Genomic DNA, 18,328 nt, shown 5'->3' on the forward strand with positions numbered 1-18,328 from the left:
AAAAGATGCAACCTCCCCTACCCCTCTTGAAACTGTGACAGTATTCTGCATTCTCTGGCTGTCTTGAGGGCTGCCATAGTAGTGCTATGTATCGCTGGAAATGTGAAGTGCCTGAACAGCTTTCTTCGGCTGCAGTTCCTTTCTCTCACCACTTGGGGGCAGGGAACAGAGGGCATGACAATGTGCTCACAGCACTGTTTCCTTATAGGCTCAAAGGGGGACTTGAGTAACACTCACAAGGTTAGAGAAAAAATTATTTGCAGCTTCCGAGGGTGTGTAGTGTCATAGTTTATGAGTAAGCTTTCACAGGGCATAGACTTTTGGAGTCAGCTGAGCTGAAGTGCTTCCTTTGAGCTCCTCTGAGCACTAGTGAGCGGAGCGCACTGTTAAACCGCGATTGGATGCGCGTTTTCGACGCACTATTACCCCTTACTGAATAAGGGGTAAAGCTAGCGTGTCGAAAACGCGCGTCCAACCCCCCCAAACCTAATAGCGCCCGCAAACACTGTAAATGTACACCACGGGCAAATGCATGTTGCGGGCGCTATTAGGTATTCCCGCGCGATTCAGCCAAGCCGCACATTTTACTTTCAGAAATTAGCGCCTACCCAAAGGTAGGTGTTAATTTCTCCGGGCACCGGGAAAGTGCACAGAAAATCAGTAAAAACTGCTTTTCTGTGCACCCTCCGACTTAATATCATGGCGATATTAAGTCGGAGGTCCTGAAAGTTAAAAAAAAATAAATTTGAAATCGTCCCGCAGCTCGCGGGTTGAAAACCGGACGCTCAGTTTTGCTGGCGTCTGGTTTCCAAACCCGTGGCTGTCAGCAAGTTTGAGAACAGACGCCGGCAAAATTGAGTGTCGGCTGTCAAACCCGCTGACAGCCGCCGCTCCTGTCCAAAAAGAGGCGCTAGGGGCGCGCTAGTGTCCCTAGCGCCTCTTTTTGCCGCGGGCCCTCATTTGAATACAGAATTGTGCGCACAGGAGAGTGGCCTGTGCGCGCGCCGGGAGAGCGGGCATTCGCCTGCTGTCCCGCGACTTTTACTGTATCGGCCCGATTGTGATGCATTGTCAACGATGGGCATTTTGCACATTGGGTCCCACTGATACACAGCGGCTCTGACATCACTAGTGGTGTCGTGCACATTGCACAAACCCATTTATTATCAGGCTTTGTGTAATTTGTGATTCTGTTTTAAACATGGCTTGCCCGTAGGGGAGTAGGGCAGTCATAAGTAAGCATTTTAAAGTGCAATGTTTTTAATTGATGCACTATGAACATAGCACCTTGCCCATGTGCACACATTAAATACTGCGCAGGGCACAGTGGGTATTGTTTTCTGCAAATATTTAACTCTGTTCATTGTTAAGTGAGTCTGGTGATGGATCAGTGGGTCAGGTGGTGAACATCTGTAATTTCTCACTTCGGGGACTGCCAGAATTAAATTGGCTTTGAAAACAACCGAGGGCTGGAATTACATTTCGGTGTAGGTCCTGGTGGGGCGGCTGCCATCCTTCTCACATGATCCAGGGTTTCTAGCGTGAAAGATGGCAGGATTCGCATTTTCCATGCAGCTGTAGGTCTTTCTTCTTCTTTCCATCATGAGCCATGCACGCTGGGTGGTGCAGTCAGGCCGAGATGAGAGTTTCCTCCGCCAGACTCCAGAGCTCGCATTTCATCCTGTCAGTTGGTACTGAATGTACTGCACGTGTAGCGGTGCCTAACCAGGATGCTTCCAGCATCTGCCACGCTTGTAGACGGCTCTGGCTCGTCATGGTGCCTTTTTGCATTTGTGTTCCCAGTCTCTGCAGGAGATGCTGAGCAGATCTTCTCTGCTTTGTGAATTGTAAAATGTTCTGAGTCTTTGGATTACATGCAGGATGCAGTTTTTCGCTATGTAATTGGGTTCTTTTTTTTGTGGGGGGGCTAGAGTGGCCCAGTAATCGAGCAGTTCTTTCTAGACGTTAATGCGTTTCCCTTTCCTATACAGAGATGTGACAGTAGGCACAGTCTAGACTTTTTATACTCAAAAGTCCAAATTTCACAGTTCACTATCCAACCCAGTGGCTTTAGACACCAGGCATTGCAATCAGACACCTACAGATATTACAGGCTAACCTAGCTTTCACCTGTGAAACCCAATGTTACCTTCCTAATCTGCCCAGTTACCTAGTTTTCTTATCAGCTGGGGGCCTGCTGGTGAGGAACCCCCCAGGGTGGCAGAGCCACCCTCTGGGCCCCACCTGTACGCTGATCTGGCCCTGCTCCTCTCCAGCTGTTTCGAGCACTTTGGCGTGTTTTTAAAATCCAGCTGCAATGATCCAAACAACCTTCAGCTGGCTTCTTCACTTGGCATTTCTGAAGTCTACAGACAGCAGCGTGATCTATCCCAGCAGGACCTCAGTTTGCCTCTGGGCTTCAGGAAGCTTGCTAACTTTCCCGCCAGAGGCCCAGATCTTCAGGAGAGGCACACTTCATTCCCTGGGGGACGGGGGCTGCTTACGTGCCCACATACAGATCAATTGACGAGACATTGACTATTGTCACTCAGGAGATTGCATGCTAACATCCATCTCCCATTATCCTGTCCCAAGAGACTGACGGAAACACTTTGGTGAATCCCACCAGAAAGATGGTTGTGTCTTTCCACACTCCTTTCAACTGCTTTTGTATATTACACAGGGCTACGTGGATCCTGCTGAAACTTAAAGAATGTATTTTGCAAAGGAATTATTTTTCCCTCCAGGCAGTGTATGTAGCACTATGCAGGCATAAAAGAAACAATTCAGTGGCGCTGACTTGCTTTGATTGATAGTTGTTGTACTGAGGGGGGTTAAATGAACCTAATTAGATACTTGGGGGGGCCAAAGAAATCTGTACAGACGTTGTCCTGTCTCAGGACAGAACGTGTTTAATAAACATCCTCAGTGCACGGCACTAGAATTTGGTGCTGCATTCCTTGCTGCGTCCTCCTTGATGAATAGTTATGGGCCTTTTGCAAAAGGTGCCGAAAGGTTGGTATCTGGACCAGCCGCCGGCAGGTAGAGACAGGGCCAGAGCTAGCTGTTTTGCTCTCCCCCCCCCCCACACACACACACACACACTTCATTCAGTCTCTGTCTCAAGCCTGCCAAAAAAAACAAAAAACCCAGCTCCTTTCTCCTACCCTCTGGGTCTTCACCCACTCCCCCAGAACCCATTTCTGGTGCAAGAGTGTTAGATGCCCTAGGGCAGTGATGGCAAACTCCAGTCCTCGAGTGCCACAAACAGGCCGGGTTTTCAGGATATCCACAATGAGTATGCATGAGAGAGATTTGCAGTGCATGCAAATCTTTCTAATGCATATTCATTGTGGATATCCTGAAAACCAGGCCTGTTTGTGGCCCTCGAGGACTGGAGTTTGCCATCACTGCCCTAGGCAAATCTTATACCCTTGCACCCTGCCTCCTGCTCTCTCCATGCACACCCAGTTAAAAATTATGCATTTATAATAGATTTTACATAAAAAAGAATATTCAAAGTACAGTCTTCTGAGGTAGAAACAAAATCACAAGTATTTTCATTCACTTCTTTGGTGCCAATCAGAAAACCCTACAGAAAAAGACACTTGGAACCCATATGGCAATAGGGCTACTGAAATGTGTGTTCAGTGTGGGCTTGACCCTCAAAAATCCATGAGTAAATTACAATTACACTATACTTGTTATGACCGTCAGTTGCAGACAGCTGCAACCGCTCTTACATCATGTGCTGCCGCCCTCTCTTCCTTGGGTGAACTCGCGGCTGTGGCTAGCCGCTTCCCATGCATATTGCCCGGTTCCGGGACTCCACATGGCGGCAGGACGTCGCCGACTGCCGTGTCTCCTCCAGGCCTTCCTAGGCGCGCGCTACTCGGCCCTCCTTTAAGGACGCCAGGGCGGGAACCTCAGGGGCGTCTCCTCCTGATGACATCACTAGCCCTGGACTCTTAAGCACCACCTGGGCCTGGCTCTAATCGACTTGGCAATGAGTTCCATCATTGCTGATTTCTGCTGATCCCGCCTTGGACCGTGGTTCCTGTATCCTGCACTTCCTGGCGTGAGACACTTGGGTACCCGCTCCTCGGGGGCTCACTCCTGTCTCTGGCTATCCGCTCCCCAGAAGACCCTGCGACTTGGAAGCCTTGCCTGCCGGCTTCCCCGCTCCTCGGGGTCGCTCTTGGAAATACACTGCCTCTTGGAGACTCTGCATTGGTGTACCCCGCTCTGCGGGTCATTGCCTTTCTACTTCAGTGACTGTGCCATGCTCCCCCACTCCTCGGGGCAGCGCCTTGAGTACTTCAGCGACTGTACCTTGATCCCCCGCTCCTCGGGGCAACACCTTGTGTACTTCAGTGACTGTGACGCGCTCCCCCGCTCCTCGGGGCAGCGCCTTGTGTTCTTCAGTGACTGTGACGCGCTCCTCGGGGCAGCGCCTTGTGTTCTTCAGTGACTTACCTTGCTCCCCCGCTCCTCGGGGCAGCGCCTTGTGTTCTTCAGTGACTGTGACGCGCTCCTCGGGGCAGTGCCTTGTGTTCTTCAGTGACTGTACCTTGCTCCCCCGCTCCTCGGGGCAGCGCCTTGTGTTCTTCAGCGACTGTGACGCGCTCCCCCAATCATCGGGGTAGTGCCTTGCTTCACTTCAGAGACTGTGCTCCCACTTCCCCGCTCCACGGGGTAGTGTCGACGTGCATTGCCAGAGACCCCTTGGGCTTCCCGCTCCTGGGATAAGTCTACGTCATTTCTTCCGTGATGACTCACCCCGCCCCTGGGGTTGTCCCCTCAGCACTCCTCCATACCCTGCCTTGCATTCCCCGCTCCTCAGGGCCTGCTCTGCACATCACCACAGTGAGTTCCTACTCTGGCACTTGCATCCACACTCCAGTCTCTCTCTCTTTTCCCGTACTCTTTGGGCTGTGTCATCTGCTGCTACAGACCTCGCCTCCCGACGGTGAGGCCTAGTGAGGCTCCTTCCCGTGGGCGGTACCAATTCTCACCTCGGGCCAAGGGTCCACTAACTCACAGATCCTAACAATAATAAACCTACCACACTAAAATAGCAATAACTGCCAGCACTTAAAAAAGTAACTCTACCTAAGAAAAGGCAACACTGTAAATGTACACCAGGCCCTAAAACAACAATAGCAGTTAGTATAGTTAGTGCAGTTAGTATAGCTGTGTTTAAAAAAGGATTGGATAAGTTCTTGGAGGAGAAGTCCATTACCTGCTATTAATTAAGTTGACTTAGAGAATAGCAACTGCTATTACTAGCAACAGTAGCATGGAATAGACTTAGTTTTTGGGTACTTGCCAGGTTCTTATGGCCTGGATTGGCCACTGTTGGAAACAGGATGCTGGGCTTGATGGACCCTTGGTCTGACCCAGTATGGCATGTTCTTATGTTCTTAATAGACCTCTTAAGAAAACAGAAGAAACTAAGTTGCTATAGATTCCTACACACTAGCAGAATACCTTCCCTTAGTTACACATGCAGAACACAGGCTGACTCTCACCAAATACAGAATAAAAAGACCATAAAGTATAAATAGAAATGTGCAGGCAAAAACTGAATAGGAAAACCACAAGAAGTCAGATTCTATGCAGTGCAACAATGGAAACCAGAAACCACCATCAAGCCTCAGACATTAAACATAAAATCAAGAAATATAATAAATACATTAATCACAATAGTATAAACATACTAATAAAAATAATATTTCAAAACTGCTGGTGAATGGAAGATCCAATAATTAGAAACTCATAAACAATTTGTTTTAAATTTCTCAAACACCAATAAAATATTTCAAAATAGCAGACACATCAAACAGCATCCAAAAATTAAAACTAATATGGATAAAATAATTCACGCTCTCCATACCTGCAAACCTTTGATTTCCAATCACTATGAGTGTGTCATGGATTAGTGAGAGAGGAATGCATAAACATTCTCTTCTCTTTCTCACAGATATGTATCTATACATAGACATACATACATATGCTCTCTCCCTCTTACATGCACATGCTCCCTCTTTCTCACACACATTCCCAAACAGACACATGTTTACATATGCTCCTGCCTACATATACCATGTTCACACACATGTTCCTTCTTACATACACATACTTACACACAAGATCCTCTCTTTCTCACATATACATGCTCAGAGACACACACACACACACACACACAAAGAAAACACCCTATAAGAACATGGAAATTGCCATACTGGGTCAGATCAAGGGTCCATCAAGCCCAGCATCCGGTTTCCAACAGTGGCCAATCCAGGCTACAAGTACCTGGCAAGTACCTAAACACTAAGTAGATCCTATGATTCTGAAGGCAATAATAGCAGTGGCTATTCCATAAGTCAACTTGATTAATAGCAGTTAATGGACTTCTCCTCCAAGAACTTATCCAAAACCTTTTTAAAGCCAGCTACACTAATGCACTAATCACATTCTCTGGCAAAAAATTCCAGAGCTTAATTGTGCATTGAGTGAAAAAGAATTTTCTCCAATTAGTTTTAAATGTGCTACTCTCTAACTTCATGGAGTTCCCCCTAGTCCTTTTATTATCCGAAAGAGTAAATAACCAATTCACATCTACCCAATCTAGACCTCTCATGATTTTAAAGACCTCTATCATATCCCCAAGCTGAACAGCCCTAACTTCTTTAGCCTTTCCTCATAGGGGAGCTGCTCCATCCCCTTTATCATTTTGGTTGCCCTTCTCTGTACCTTCTCTAATACAACTATACCTTTTTTGAGATGTGGCGACCAGAATTATACACAGTAGTCAAGGTGCGGTCTCATCATGGAGCGATACAGAGGCATTAGGACATTTTCCGTTTTATTAACCATTCCCTTCCTAATAATTCCTAACATTCTGTTTGCTTTTTTAACTGCTGCAGCACACTGAGCCGATGATTTCAATGTATTATCCACTATGAATCCTAGATCTTTATCCTGGGTGGTAACTCCTAATATGGAACCCTAACATCGTATAACTACAGCATGGGTATTTTTCCCTATATTTTAAATTGTAATTCCTGGAGAGATAAATCCGGCAAGCTCTTCTGCATATTGTTGAAACAGGAGAGTAAGTAAGACGAGGATATATCTGTCGACCCCATCTCTGTCCAGTACTGCGCTAGGTAGGTGATATGTCAAGGTGATCGGTATGTCTTACCTATCCCGCACCATCCTTTGATTGAATTTTGCTTTAAGGCGACATCAAAGAAACGCTGGTAAATCATAATCAGTTACCAACAATGAGAAATCTTTCACTATCAATGTGTCCTCAGAGTAGAAATGAAATATGAACGGAAGTCCTTTTTGTAACCAGTCGTCAAAAATAGCATAATGTTCACGACCTGGAAGGAAATCCCAATTACCCAGCAATGGCATTAAGAGAGAGACGAGCCCAGTCATGCCTCCTTGCGCCCGAATCCATCGCCAAGCCTGTCTACATGAATGGACCAAACTGCGCGAAATTTGCAAAGTACGATAGGTATTATTACTGGCCTGCAAAAGATATAGTGGAGACCACGGGGAGACCATGCTATTGACTAATCCATCTTCACAATTAGTGCCAGCAACCTGGTTCCACTCTGGTTAAGATGGAGCCTATCCTTTTGGAAAAGTCTCCCCCCTTCCCCAAAAGGTTCCCCAGTTCCTTATAAAACTGAATCCCTCTTCCCTGCACCATCATTTCATCCACGCATTGAGACTCTGAAGCTTTGCCTGCCTCTGGGGGCCTACACATGGAACAGGGAGCATTCAGAGAATGCCCACCCTGGAGGTTCTGGATTTCAGCTTTCTACCTAAAATCCTAAATTTGGCTTCCAGAACCTCTCTCCCACACTTTCCTACATTGTTGGTGCCTACATGTACCATGATAGCTGGCTCCTCCCCAGCACTGTCTATAATCCTATCTAGATGACGCGTGAGGTCTGCCACCTTCGCACTAGGCAGGCAAGGTACCAGGTGGTCCTCACGTCCACCTGCCACCTAGCTATCTACATTTCTAATAATCTAATCACCAACTATGATGGCTGACCTAATCCTTTCCTCCTGTGCAGTAGCCCTGGGAGACTTGTTCTCAGTGTGAGAGGACCTGGAGAGCAGGTCCTTGCTACAGGATCACTTCCTGCTATACCAGGGTGATGTTCTCCTACCAGGAGACCTTTCTGATCCAAGGCAGCACCGGGACTTGGTTGCTATGTCCCTGAAGGTCTCATCAGTGTACCTGTCTGTCTGCCTCAGCTCCTTCAGGTCTGCCACTCTAGCCTCCAGAGATTGGACTCATTCTCTGAGAGCCAGGAGCTCTTTTCACCAGGTGCACACATACAATTTCTCACCAGCAGGTAAAAAATTATACTTGTGACACTCAATGCAAAAGACTGAAAAGCACCCCTCTTGCTGCGGGACTGCTGCCTTCAGCTTAATTTTGTTGAGTTCCTAGATAAGTTTAGGTTACTAAGGGAGTTGGAATTAAGAGTACTTTAAATTTACAGGTGTATTTACTAATTAATCTGCTAGTGTCCTATAAGGGGATGATTTAGATTAGAGCCTGATTGATTTTTAATGAGAGTGTCTCTTGCCTAAAAATCAAGGCTTGAGCTAGGGGTGGGTGGGAAAGGCAGACACTAGAATTAACTCCCTCTGGCTTGCTTATTATCTCAGACACACACAATCTTCAAACTTTCCTAATAGAAACAAGAATTTACTGCTCAAAAAATCTTACTACTATTTAGACCTTATTCCATCATCCCTAGAGCTTGCATCTGTCTCAGTGCTCCGTCTCACACACACATATACGCTCCCTCTTTCACACACATGTTCAGACACACACACACACATGCCTCCTCTCACACACACTGTTTCTGCTCACACACACACACACACACACACACACACACACACACACTCACGCTTAGGCACATACACACACGTTTACACCAAGGCCTCTCCCAGCAGCCTCGGCCCTCCACTTCTGCTGCAGAGCAGGCTGGGAACTGACTCAAGGCTTTTTTTTCCTTCGTGTCACCTAGCGATTTGGGAACCACATGGTCCTGCAAGCTGCAGTTCTTCATCTTTGCCACGTGGCCCTGAAACACTCTCATGTTTGTCACGTGGCGGGTTGGCCCCATGGCGGCTCCTCTTTTTCACTGCATGGCCTTGCAGCTACTCATCTTCATCACATGGCAGTTTGGGAACTGTTGCGCGGCCCTGCAGTTCCCTCCTCTTCATTGTGGGCCCTGTGGATCCTCTTTTTCTTCTCTTTGCGGCAGCTGCAGCAGCTCACTCTACTCAGTGGAGGCCCTCAGACCACTGCCCCCTCCATGCCGCTGCCCTGGCAAGTCCACAGCTTGCACAGTGGGTTACTCCGGCCCTGGGTAGAGACAATTTCTGCACCAGAGCACCACATCATTCTGATGCGTTCCATTCTTGAGGGTCCTCTGCCTCCCACAGATAAGCCTTCAGGCCTGCTAGGTGCTAACATTTTACCGCTGATTAATGCTGGTAGCTTGTTAAGATTAGCATAAAAAGAGAACCGAGTGGTTTGGTGGATGTTATTTAGCAGCAAATAGGTCTTTGCTGTTTGCCGCACCTACACTGCAGGACAAAGCATAACCCATCTAGGCAGAGGTACCAGCTCTAGGCCTGAGATGGGGGAGCTGTTGCTGGTGAAGTAGCTCACAGATCACGGATGTCTCTTACACTTAGCGGCCAGACAAAGAATGAGAACCCCTGATCCATTACCTCTGTGCTCGGTGTATATGCGAGAGAGCCTGGAGGCAGTGCATAGCGACTGCCTTAGCAAGGAAGGTTATCGTAGAGGCAAAGGATAAACAGTGGAAAGCGCCATGTGGAGCAGATTTTAAAATCTGAAAGATTTCTTGGCTTGACCTTTTTTTTTCCCCTGCCTGGCGTTGTGGCTGAGATCCCAGTAGCTTGCTTTCAGCTGATTTTAATTATGTCATAATCAAAGGAATTATTACAACATAGACGTCTTATTACTGTGTCGGATGTCCTCTTATTCGCATGGTGGGAATGTATTTTTGAACTTTGTTTCTCAGTGCTTAAATTTGAATTCCAATGCTGGGTATAGTGAGTGCTGTGTTGCCCTGGTTAGGGGTACGTACATGTTTTCACGCCCACTGATTAAATGGGGCTTTAAATGGAATCTGACTCCTGCAAATGTCCTTAGCAGCCTCATTCATACAGGAATGGATATATTTAACAAGAGTACACTCTTCCAAGCCTTACTGAAGTTTTTATAAGAGTCTATGCTTATGGGTATTTTGTTGCTGTGCCTCGTACAGTGAGATGAGGAGAGGGGGACAGGCAGAAAGATTGGGGCCTGCAGAGATCGTTACTTCTTCCTCCTTTTTGTCATGAAAGTTTTGCCTGTTATTGAAAGCTTCATATATACAAGGAGGAGTCAATAAATAAGTGAATTTAAGCTGTTATGACGCTTATTAACTAAACTCGCTGCATGGCCTTCTCTCTCTGTCTATACACACACACATATATTTAGAGCGAGATATATATATATAGAGAGAGAGAGATTGAGAGAGAGAGATTGAGAGATTTTTGCTGAGGTCCGTATTCAGTAGAACGTTTAGCAGACAAGTTATCTAGGCGAGCATTTGCAGAAGCACCGGGCCCAGATTGCTGTTGGATGCTGCTGTGGTCTGGGCTGAAGAAATGCTACACATTAAGGTACAGGGGCGTGGAAGGGAAAAGGATGGGGTGGGTGCTGGGGAGAGGCATCTGCAGAGTGTTACTTTTTTGGGAAAAATGGGAACCGGGAGCAGGGGGTGGGGGAAGGGTGAAATTGCTAAGACTTGTGGTACTAATAGTTATTAAACTTAGACATGGGGCAGGGGCCGGCAGGTTTGGACCCGGAGGCCCTTTCAGAGTTTGGATGGGAGAGCAGCAGGGGATAGCGCACACCCCTACCTACCCTTTGCCTTCCACCCCCTCTATACCTTAATATGCAGCATTTCTTCAGCCTGGACCATGGTAGCGTCACCCCGCAATCCAGGCCCGGTGCTTCTGTCGATGCCAGCCTAGATAACCTGTCCACTAAACTTAGCCGGATAGCTTGTCCACAATTTTTCTTTAAACCAGGGTAGCCGGTTAAGTTTAAAGTTATTCAGCCACACAAGACAGGCTAACTCAGTCACTTATAATTGAAAATCATCTCAGTTAGATGGATAACTTTATCCACGGCCCAGAAACCTCCCCCCCCCCCCCCCAGAATGCCCCTTTTTAATCCAGCTAAATTATAACTGAATAACTGGCTGAATACGCCAAAACTTGCCTTTTAGACGGATGACTTTGTTATCCGTCTAAATGCCTTTCGAACATGTACCCCATTATTTTTAGCCTGCCGTTCTAAATAATGCTGAACATGGTTTTACAGCATTGTTAGTATTTGGGTACAATATGTTATTGCCCAAAGTGCTTACATCTAAGTGGGTGCTTGAGTCAACGGGAGGCCAAGTGACTTGCCCAAGTGAGATTTAATTCCTGGTTTCCTTCCCTATCCATTGCCTGCTAAGCATTAGGCCATGCCTCCTCTGCAGTTACTGTGTCTAAATCATATCTTACATTCAAAGTCTGGTAGAGGAGAGCTAAATGAGGCCTACAAAGAATTTGGGATTGGCTTTGGATGCAAACTACCTGTGGCTTAGATAGGGATATGACGATGGAATTGAGCTTCCTGTATTCTTTGCTTTTGTGTAAATGGCTTGACGGTATGGTTGATGTAGCTTCAGTTCTCTACACTGTTCTACATCCTTTCTCATTTTTTCCCCGAATTGGCTGGTGCAAAATACCACCAAGTAATTTTCTATATAGGCACGTGCGATGTGTTCTTATGACAAAACCTCCTGAGCAAAGCATTCTCCTGATTTCTAAGGGAGATGAGACCGCTGCCAGCAACGAGAAACGTGATAAGCTCCTCCCGACGAATAGGCTCAGTCTTTTAAAGATGATCATGCTCACAGTGTTGGAGGGAGTGACCAGAGTCAGGGATACAGAGCCACTTGGCTCTGGAGGGAATCGAGAACCGCAGCCGAATACTTTTGCAGTGATTAACTTGGGGTGAAAAGGGAGGGACTTATAAATGGAGGGGAAACCCAGGTGTATTTAAGAATTAAAAGCCATCATGTCGTAATCCAAGCAGCTGGTTCCAACTGACCTGGAAGCTGAAAGGAGCAAGTGGATTCTGCCAGACCCTGGAAAAAATGTTCACCGGGTCCAGGCTCTTAATTTTGCTTTGCGCACGATGCGTTCCAGAAAACTCCAACTGTGAGTTAAGCCTTTTGGTTCCACCAAGAGTTAGGGTTTCTCACAATGAGGTACCCTCTTCTAGGGTTGCCAAAAGAGAGCTGTTCTCAGCCATGCTATCATGGATGTGGAGCTTGCTCTTCACTTCCCGTCACGGTTTGCACAGACAGCTGTAGCGTGATAGACTGGCATGGAGCCATTCTCCCTGGGGAAAGGATGCGTGCACTAACAGAGCTGTTTCTGCTCCTTAGGTGATTGTCGGTGGAGAAGAATGGCATTATATAGCCACTCAAGGACCTTTGCCACATACCTGCCATGACTTCTGGCAGATGGTGTGGGAACAGGGGGTGAACGTGATAGCCATGGTCACGGCTGAAGAGGTATGTAAAATGGCAGAAAATGATTCATTTGCAGGGTAAGGAGAAATAAATCTGCCATTGAAAAGGCTGCCATTGCCACAGGTAATGTTTTCTTTTGTGGCTCTTTTACATCGTGTTACGGAAAACATCCAAGGGGAGATAGGTTTTGTTTTGTGTTTTTTTTTATTCCAGTAATCGGCTGTAAACTGAAATGTGAAAAAAAACAACCCATAATACCCCACAAGCATCAGTTCTTTTTAGAGCTTGTATTTGCCAAAATAAGCACGCGTGTTTCTATTTAAGTTTGACAAATGTGCGTCTGTTTTTTTGGTTGAATTAGTTAATGCCACCAGCCCCACCGTACAAGCCTTCTTATCAGCACCAGGAGTTGCTGTCCTTATAGAATTGCCTTTAATAAAAACTCCTTGCCCAATAAAGCTGTAAGTAATTTCCCCGATAATCTAAGGCCCGAGGACTGTGTTCTTGAATCTGCTGATGCACTTGCACCTGAGCAGCTCGGCCTTGCAAAGTGAGGGAGAGCCCCACACACCTGCTTTGCTTTTCCTGTCGTTTCCATTGTCATCTGTGCCTTCAGATTTTTGTTGCCAAAGGACGAGCTGGCGTCAGAACATTTATGGCCCCTCTAATTTCCCAATCCAATAGCTTTCCTTGGTTATGCAGGTGTCTGAAGAGGGATTTCTGCATCCGGTAGTCATTTTACTTATAATGAATGTTGATATGCTTTGACCTTGGGGTATATGCTCCAGTTATATGATACTGACGTTGCCTCTAAATGTCTTTAAGAACAAACAGGCCGATACGGTACAGTGCGCTCCGGCGGAGCGCACTGTCAACCCGCGTTTGGACGCACGTTTTCGACGCGCTAGCTTTACCCCTTATTCAGTAAGGGGGGGGGGGTTGGACGTGCGTCGAAAACGCACGTCCAACCCCCCCCCCCCCGAAACTAATAGCGCCCGCAACATGCAAATGCATGTTGATGGCCCTATTAGTCATTCCTGCGCGAAACAGAAAGTAAAATGTGCAGCGAAGCCGCACATTTTACTTTCAGAAATTAGCGCCTACCCAAAGGTAGGCATTAATGTCTTCCGGCACCGGGAAAGTGCACAGAAAAGCAGTAAAAACTGCTATTCTGTGCACCCTCCGACTTAATATCATGGTGATATTAAGTCGGAGGTCCCAAAAGTTAAAAATAATCAAAAATTTAAAAAAAAAAAATTTAAAATCGGCTCGCGGGTTGAAAACCGGATGCCAATTTTTCCGGCGTCCGGTTTCCGAACCCGTGGCTGTCAGCGGGTTTGAGAACAGACACCGGCAAAATTGAGCATCGGCTGTCAAACTCGCTGACAGCCGCCGCTCCTGTCCAAAAAGAGGCGCTAGGGACGCACTAGTGTCCCTAGCGCTTCTTTTTACCGCGGGCCCTAATTTGAATAATTTTTTTTTTCTGAATCGCGCGCACAGGAGAGTGGCCTGTGCACGCGCCGGGAGAGCGGGCGCTCACCCGCTCTCCCGCGATTTTTACTGTATCGGCCTGTATGATGGCAGTCAGATCAAGTACAACAGTCTGCCTTTTGGGTAGATATTGAATCCCCCAGAAGCCAATGAAAACGAAGGACTCCCATCCAGATATCCCACTGTGTTTGTAATAAAAGTAGTTTTGTCTATTCGGGGATAATTTTGACATCAACATGGCTCGACTTTGTTTTTTTCCCTTCAGGAGGGAGGAAGAGTGAAGAGCCACCGGTACTGGCCCAAACTGGGCTCCAAACACAGCTCAGCAACGTACGGGAAGTTCAAGGTGACCACCAAGTTCCGCAGGGATTCCCCTCACTACGCTACAACGGGTTTAAAAGTCAAGCACCTTTTGTCGGGGCAGGAGAGGACTGTTTGGCACCTGCAATACACAGACTGGCCAGACCACGGCTGCCCAGAAGACGTTCAAGGCTTTTTGTGTAAGAGTTTCCTAAATGTTTTCCTCATGTGAACGAAGGCAAACAGATCAGAATCCTAACAGTTTAACCCACCGTGGATGCGTGTAATCCACGATTGCACCTTGCATTAGGATGGTCCAGAAAGCCAGAAGAGTTTCTCGTAATTCTATAAAGAAGGTCAACGTGTGGTCTGACATGGGACCGTCATTGGGGTTCTACAGTACCTCTTTGGACCATCCTTCTGGGAGGTGTCTGCTCCTTGGGCAACGGTTCTTTTTATGAATACTGTGTTGCAGAAGAGAGATGTTTTTGCATGATGGGGGATAAAATTTCTTAGAGGGCAAACAGCATTTTACCTGCAGGAATGAGCTTTGCAAAATTGCCCAGCCCATGAAACAACACAAGTGCTCTTGCCTGCATAGTATGGAGGTGTTCTAGGGGATGAGGTGAGGTCAGGGAAGGCAACAGCCTGTGTAGTTTTTTGCCCAGAAGAAGTACCCACAGGAAAAGCAGACGACAAATCTCCGTGGTACTTTTTCCCTTTGGAAATCGAACCAAAGCTATGTGCGTTGTTTTTGCTTTGACTATTGATGCAAACCCCACAAGTAAAAACTGCCTGAGGTGTTTGCATTAATACGGGCAATTTAAATGATCAGCCCCTTAGCAGGGCAATGACAAAGTTTTAGGAAGACAATTTTCATAGCCATTTTCATAGGCAGAAAGCATTTTACATATCTTAAGAGTCAGCTGACTGAAGATTGCTCTCTCTTGGTTCTCCCACAATGCGTTGACTTTTGGCTGCAGTAAGAGGAGGTGTTTGTGGGGGTAGGGGGGGATATAACATGCATCGAAGGCATTTTCAAATCTCCACCTGTTGCAGGTACAAATGTCCATGGGGAAGTTCTGAGGGTGATCTTAGAACGCCCTGCATAGCGGTAAAATATGCATGTTTATGGTACACACAGCCTTTACCCATGATTTTCAGGGGGAACATAAGGACAAAAGTGTGTTTTGAACATCCTCAAGTTATGTAACCCAGGCCGTGCACCACTAACCTCCCGTAAAATGTTACCATCTCTTCCGGAAGGTGTGACTTACTTGGTTTAGGCTTGCACACAGGCAGGGATGATTTTGTTTCAGCCCGCGTAGGGCTGGCGTGTGCGTGCAGAATATACACCCAGATTTCAAGGAGGACTTAACGCACTTAAAGGCGCTTTGGAAATTAGCAGGCATACGTGGAACTCTCCGTGGAATACCCGCACACTTTTCCGCTTGCTTGGAAACAGGCGTGAATGTGAATGCGTTTACCCACCGCCCCCCCGGAATTTTTCTTTCAAGGTCATGTAAAAGCACAATGTGAAATTGTTTCTATGTGTACTTTCACGCACACATCCTCCAGAGCAATTGACAAAAAGCCCATTTATCCACAAAAAAAACCCCATGTTTTCCGTGCATGCATTCTTTTTGAAAATTAGGCCCTTGCTTTTTAAAATAAGCATGCACGTAAATACGCCTCTTAGGGGTTTGGGTGTAAGAACGCAGGAAACAGGGTTATGCACAGAATTAGCCCCAGCTAATGCTGTAACTGGTGTTTACACCCACCACACGCAGAGTTTAGCCCGAATTTTCACAGTGGACTTACGCACATAAATCCACTCTGAAAAGTAGTGCATACGCACAGAACGCAGGACAGCGTATATGCACACATTTACAGCTTCTCATTAGCGAGAGAAAATGTGTGCGAGGAGAGATACTTGCATACTTTTGAAAACTGAAAGTATGCACACAGTTGGTTTCTCCTCCCCCCAGCTTGCCCCTTTATAGTGCACAAAATGTGTGGAATCACTTTCGTGTACTTTTACGCTCCCTCCCCCCCCCCCCCCCCGGGCAATTTTCCAAAGCCCGTTTCTGTGCACAAAGAGCCCGTTCACCACCTGTCACCATTGTGCGATGGCCGAGACTCCCTCTGCCTTGAGGTTGTGAGCGCTGCCTCTGCAGCACCCCAGTCCTGCTCACTCTACACATCTGACAAGCTGACCAAATACTTCACTTGAATCAGGCCCTCAGAGTATGTTAGTTTTATGCACGTCAGTGATTTTGAAAATCGGGCCATGAGCGTGAAAATTCCCCCCTTGAAACTTTTTTTTTTTTATTTTGCATCATAGCCTACTTGGAGGAGATCCAGTCAGTGCGTCGGCACACCAACAGCATGCTGGACAGCAGCAAGAGCTGCAACCCACCGATTGTAGTCCACTGCAGCGCTGGGGTGGGAAGGACGGGCGTGGTCATCCTGACGGAGGTGATGATTGGCTGTTTGGAACACAATGAAGTAAGTGCATTAGACAGCTAATTTATCAAAAAAACAAACAACCCCCCCAAAACTCTGCATCTATTTGCACACACCCATACCCTACATATAATGATTTTATAAGGGGGTGCAGGTACAATGGACTGGCTGAAAATATTCCTTCATGAAATGCTGCTAACACTACAGTACATGCCACTTCTATAGTGTGTTCCTTCTTTGTCCTTCTAAGAGGTCTTTCCCTGAGCATGTTTAGGTCAGAGGAGTAAAACAGAATGTATATGGATGACCTTCAGTTGTTCTCGCATTATTTTGCCCTTGCTTGGCCAACCCGCACAGGACGGACTCTTCACAAGCATGCCCAGTGACTGCTGATTCACAAAGGGGAGCGATGCAGGTGGTTTCCCTTTTGAAAATGTATGTAGAGTGTGTGTGCTAAAATCGCCTGCATGGTTTCGGGCTGCTTGAAATTGCTCTCTAAATGGCAAGCCTTATCTATACATATTGAAAGGAGATCCCAGCTTTATTTGTTTTTCTGTTCTTCCTTCTGCAGTTTTTGTAATCACTGGTTTACTTCTACTGATTTTTATTTATGTAAATATTTATAGCCCACCTATCCACAATACCAGGCTACTTACAATAAAACATACATACAGTAATCATTAAAACAAATCAACACCATACATAAACCTACAATAAACATAAAAACAAAGCAATACAGTAAAAACTAAAATAAAAAACATTAAAAAATAGAACATCATTCATTGCATTCTAAGATTTCCTCACAGTTAGAAGGTTGTAAGAATCTTCTACATTTATCACATGCATGGATATAGTAAAATGTACCATTCCCTTCTGTTTGGACAATGTTAAATCAAAGAGTAACTTTGAGTCTCCATTGTTCTTAAGTTGCACTGTCAGTCTGGCCCCCAGGTGTCGCGGCCATGCAATTACTGGGATTCCCTCGCTCCTGGAGACTCTGAGCACTGCCTCCACATCATTCTCAGACTTAGCCAACCCCAGGAACAGAGGCCCGGCATAGGAATCAAGTCCAAGCCTCCCACACGGAAGTGCACAGCACTGCCACCAAGTTATCAGGCTGGCCTCCTGTACCTTATCCTTTCTTTCTTTCTTTCTTTTTTTTTTTTTTAATTAGTAGCAGCTATTGCATCCCGTTTGAGCACCATTCGTTTCAGATAAGAGGACCCACTGCTGTAGAGATTTCTAGGAAAGATGTGGGTTGGCTTTGCTTCTCTGCGTATCATGGCTTGGCACTCCTTATGTGCTTTCCTCAGCCATTGGGGCACAGCTTTGACTTATTCTTCTGTACAAGCCCTGTTGTGCAGTCACCTGGAAAGTAGCACTGCCGTTGTAGAGAGAACTGGATCCTCTCT

The 18,328-nt window shown here is 46.5% G+C and overlaps 1 protein-coding gene across 3 annotated transcripts in view; it reads left to right on the plus strand.

The window, feature by feature from the left end:
* PTPN14 (protein tyrosine phosphatase non-receptor type 14) overlaps window positions 1-18,328 on the plus strand; it is a 277,012-nt gene that overhangs the window by 250,533 nt on the left and 8,151 nt on the right. For all 3 annotated transcript variants that reach the window (XM_029593207.1, XM_029593208.1, XM_029593209.1), the window contains 3 exons: window positions 12,573-12,701; window positions 14,416-14,650; window positions 16,795-16,958. In XM_029593207.1, coding sequence (XP_029449067.1) covers window positions 12,573-12,701; window positions 14,416-14,650; window positions 16,795-16,958 — 528 coding nt within the window. The remainder of the gene's footprint in view (window positions 1-12,572; window positions 12,702-14,415; window positions 14,651-16,794; window positions 16,959-18,328) is intronic.

Source organism: Rhinatrema bivittatum, chromosome 3, assembly GCF_901001135.1.
Source record: "Rhinatrema bivittatum chromosome 3, aRhiBiv1.1, whole genome shotgun sequence".
NCBI lineage: Eukaryota > Metazoa > Chordata > Amphibia > Gymnophiona > Rhinatrematidae > Rhinatrema > Rhinatrema bivittatum.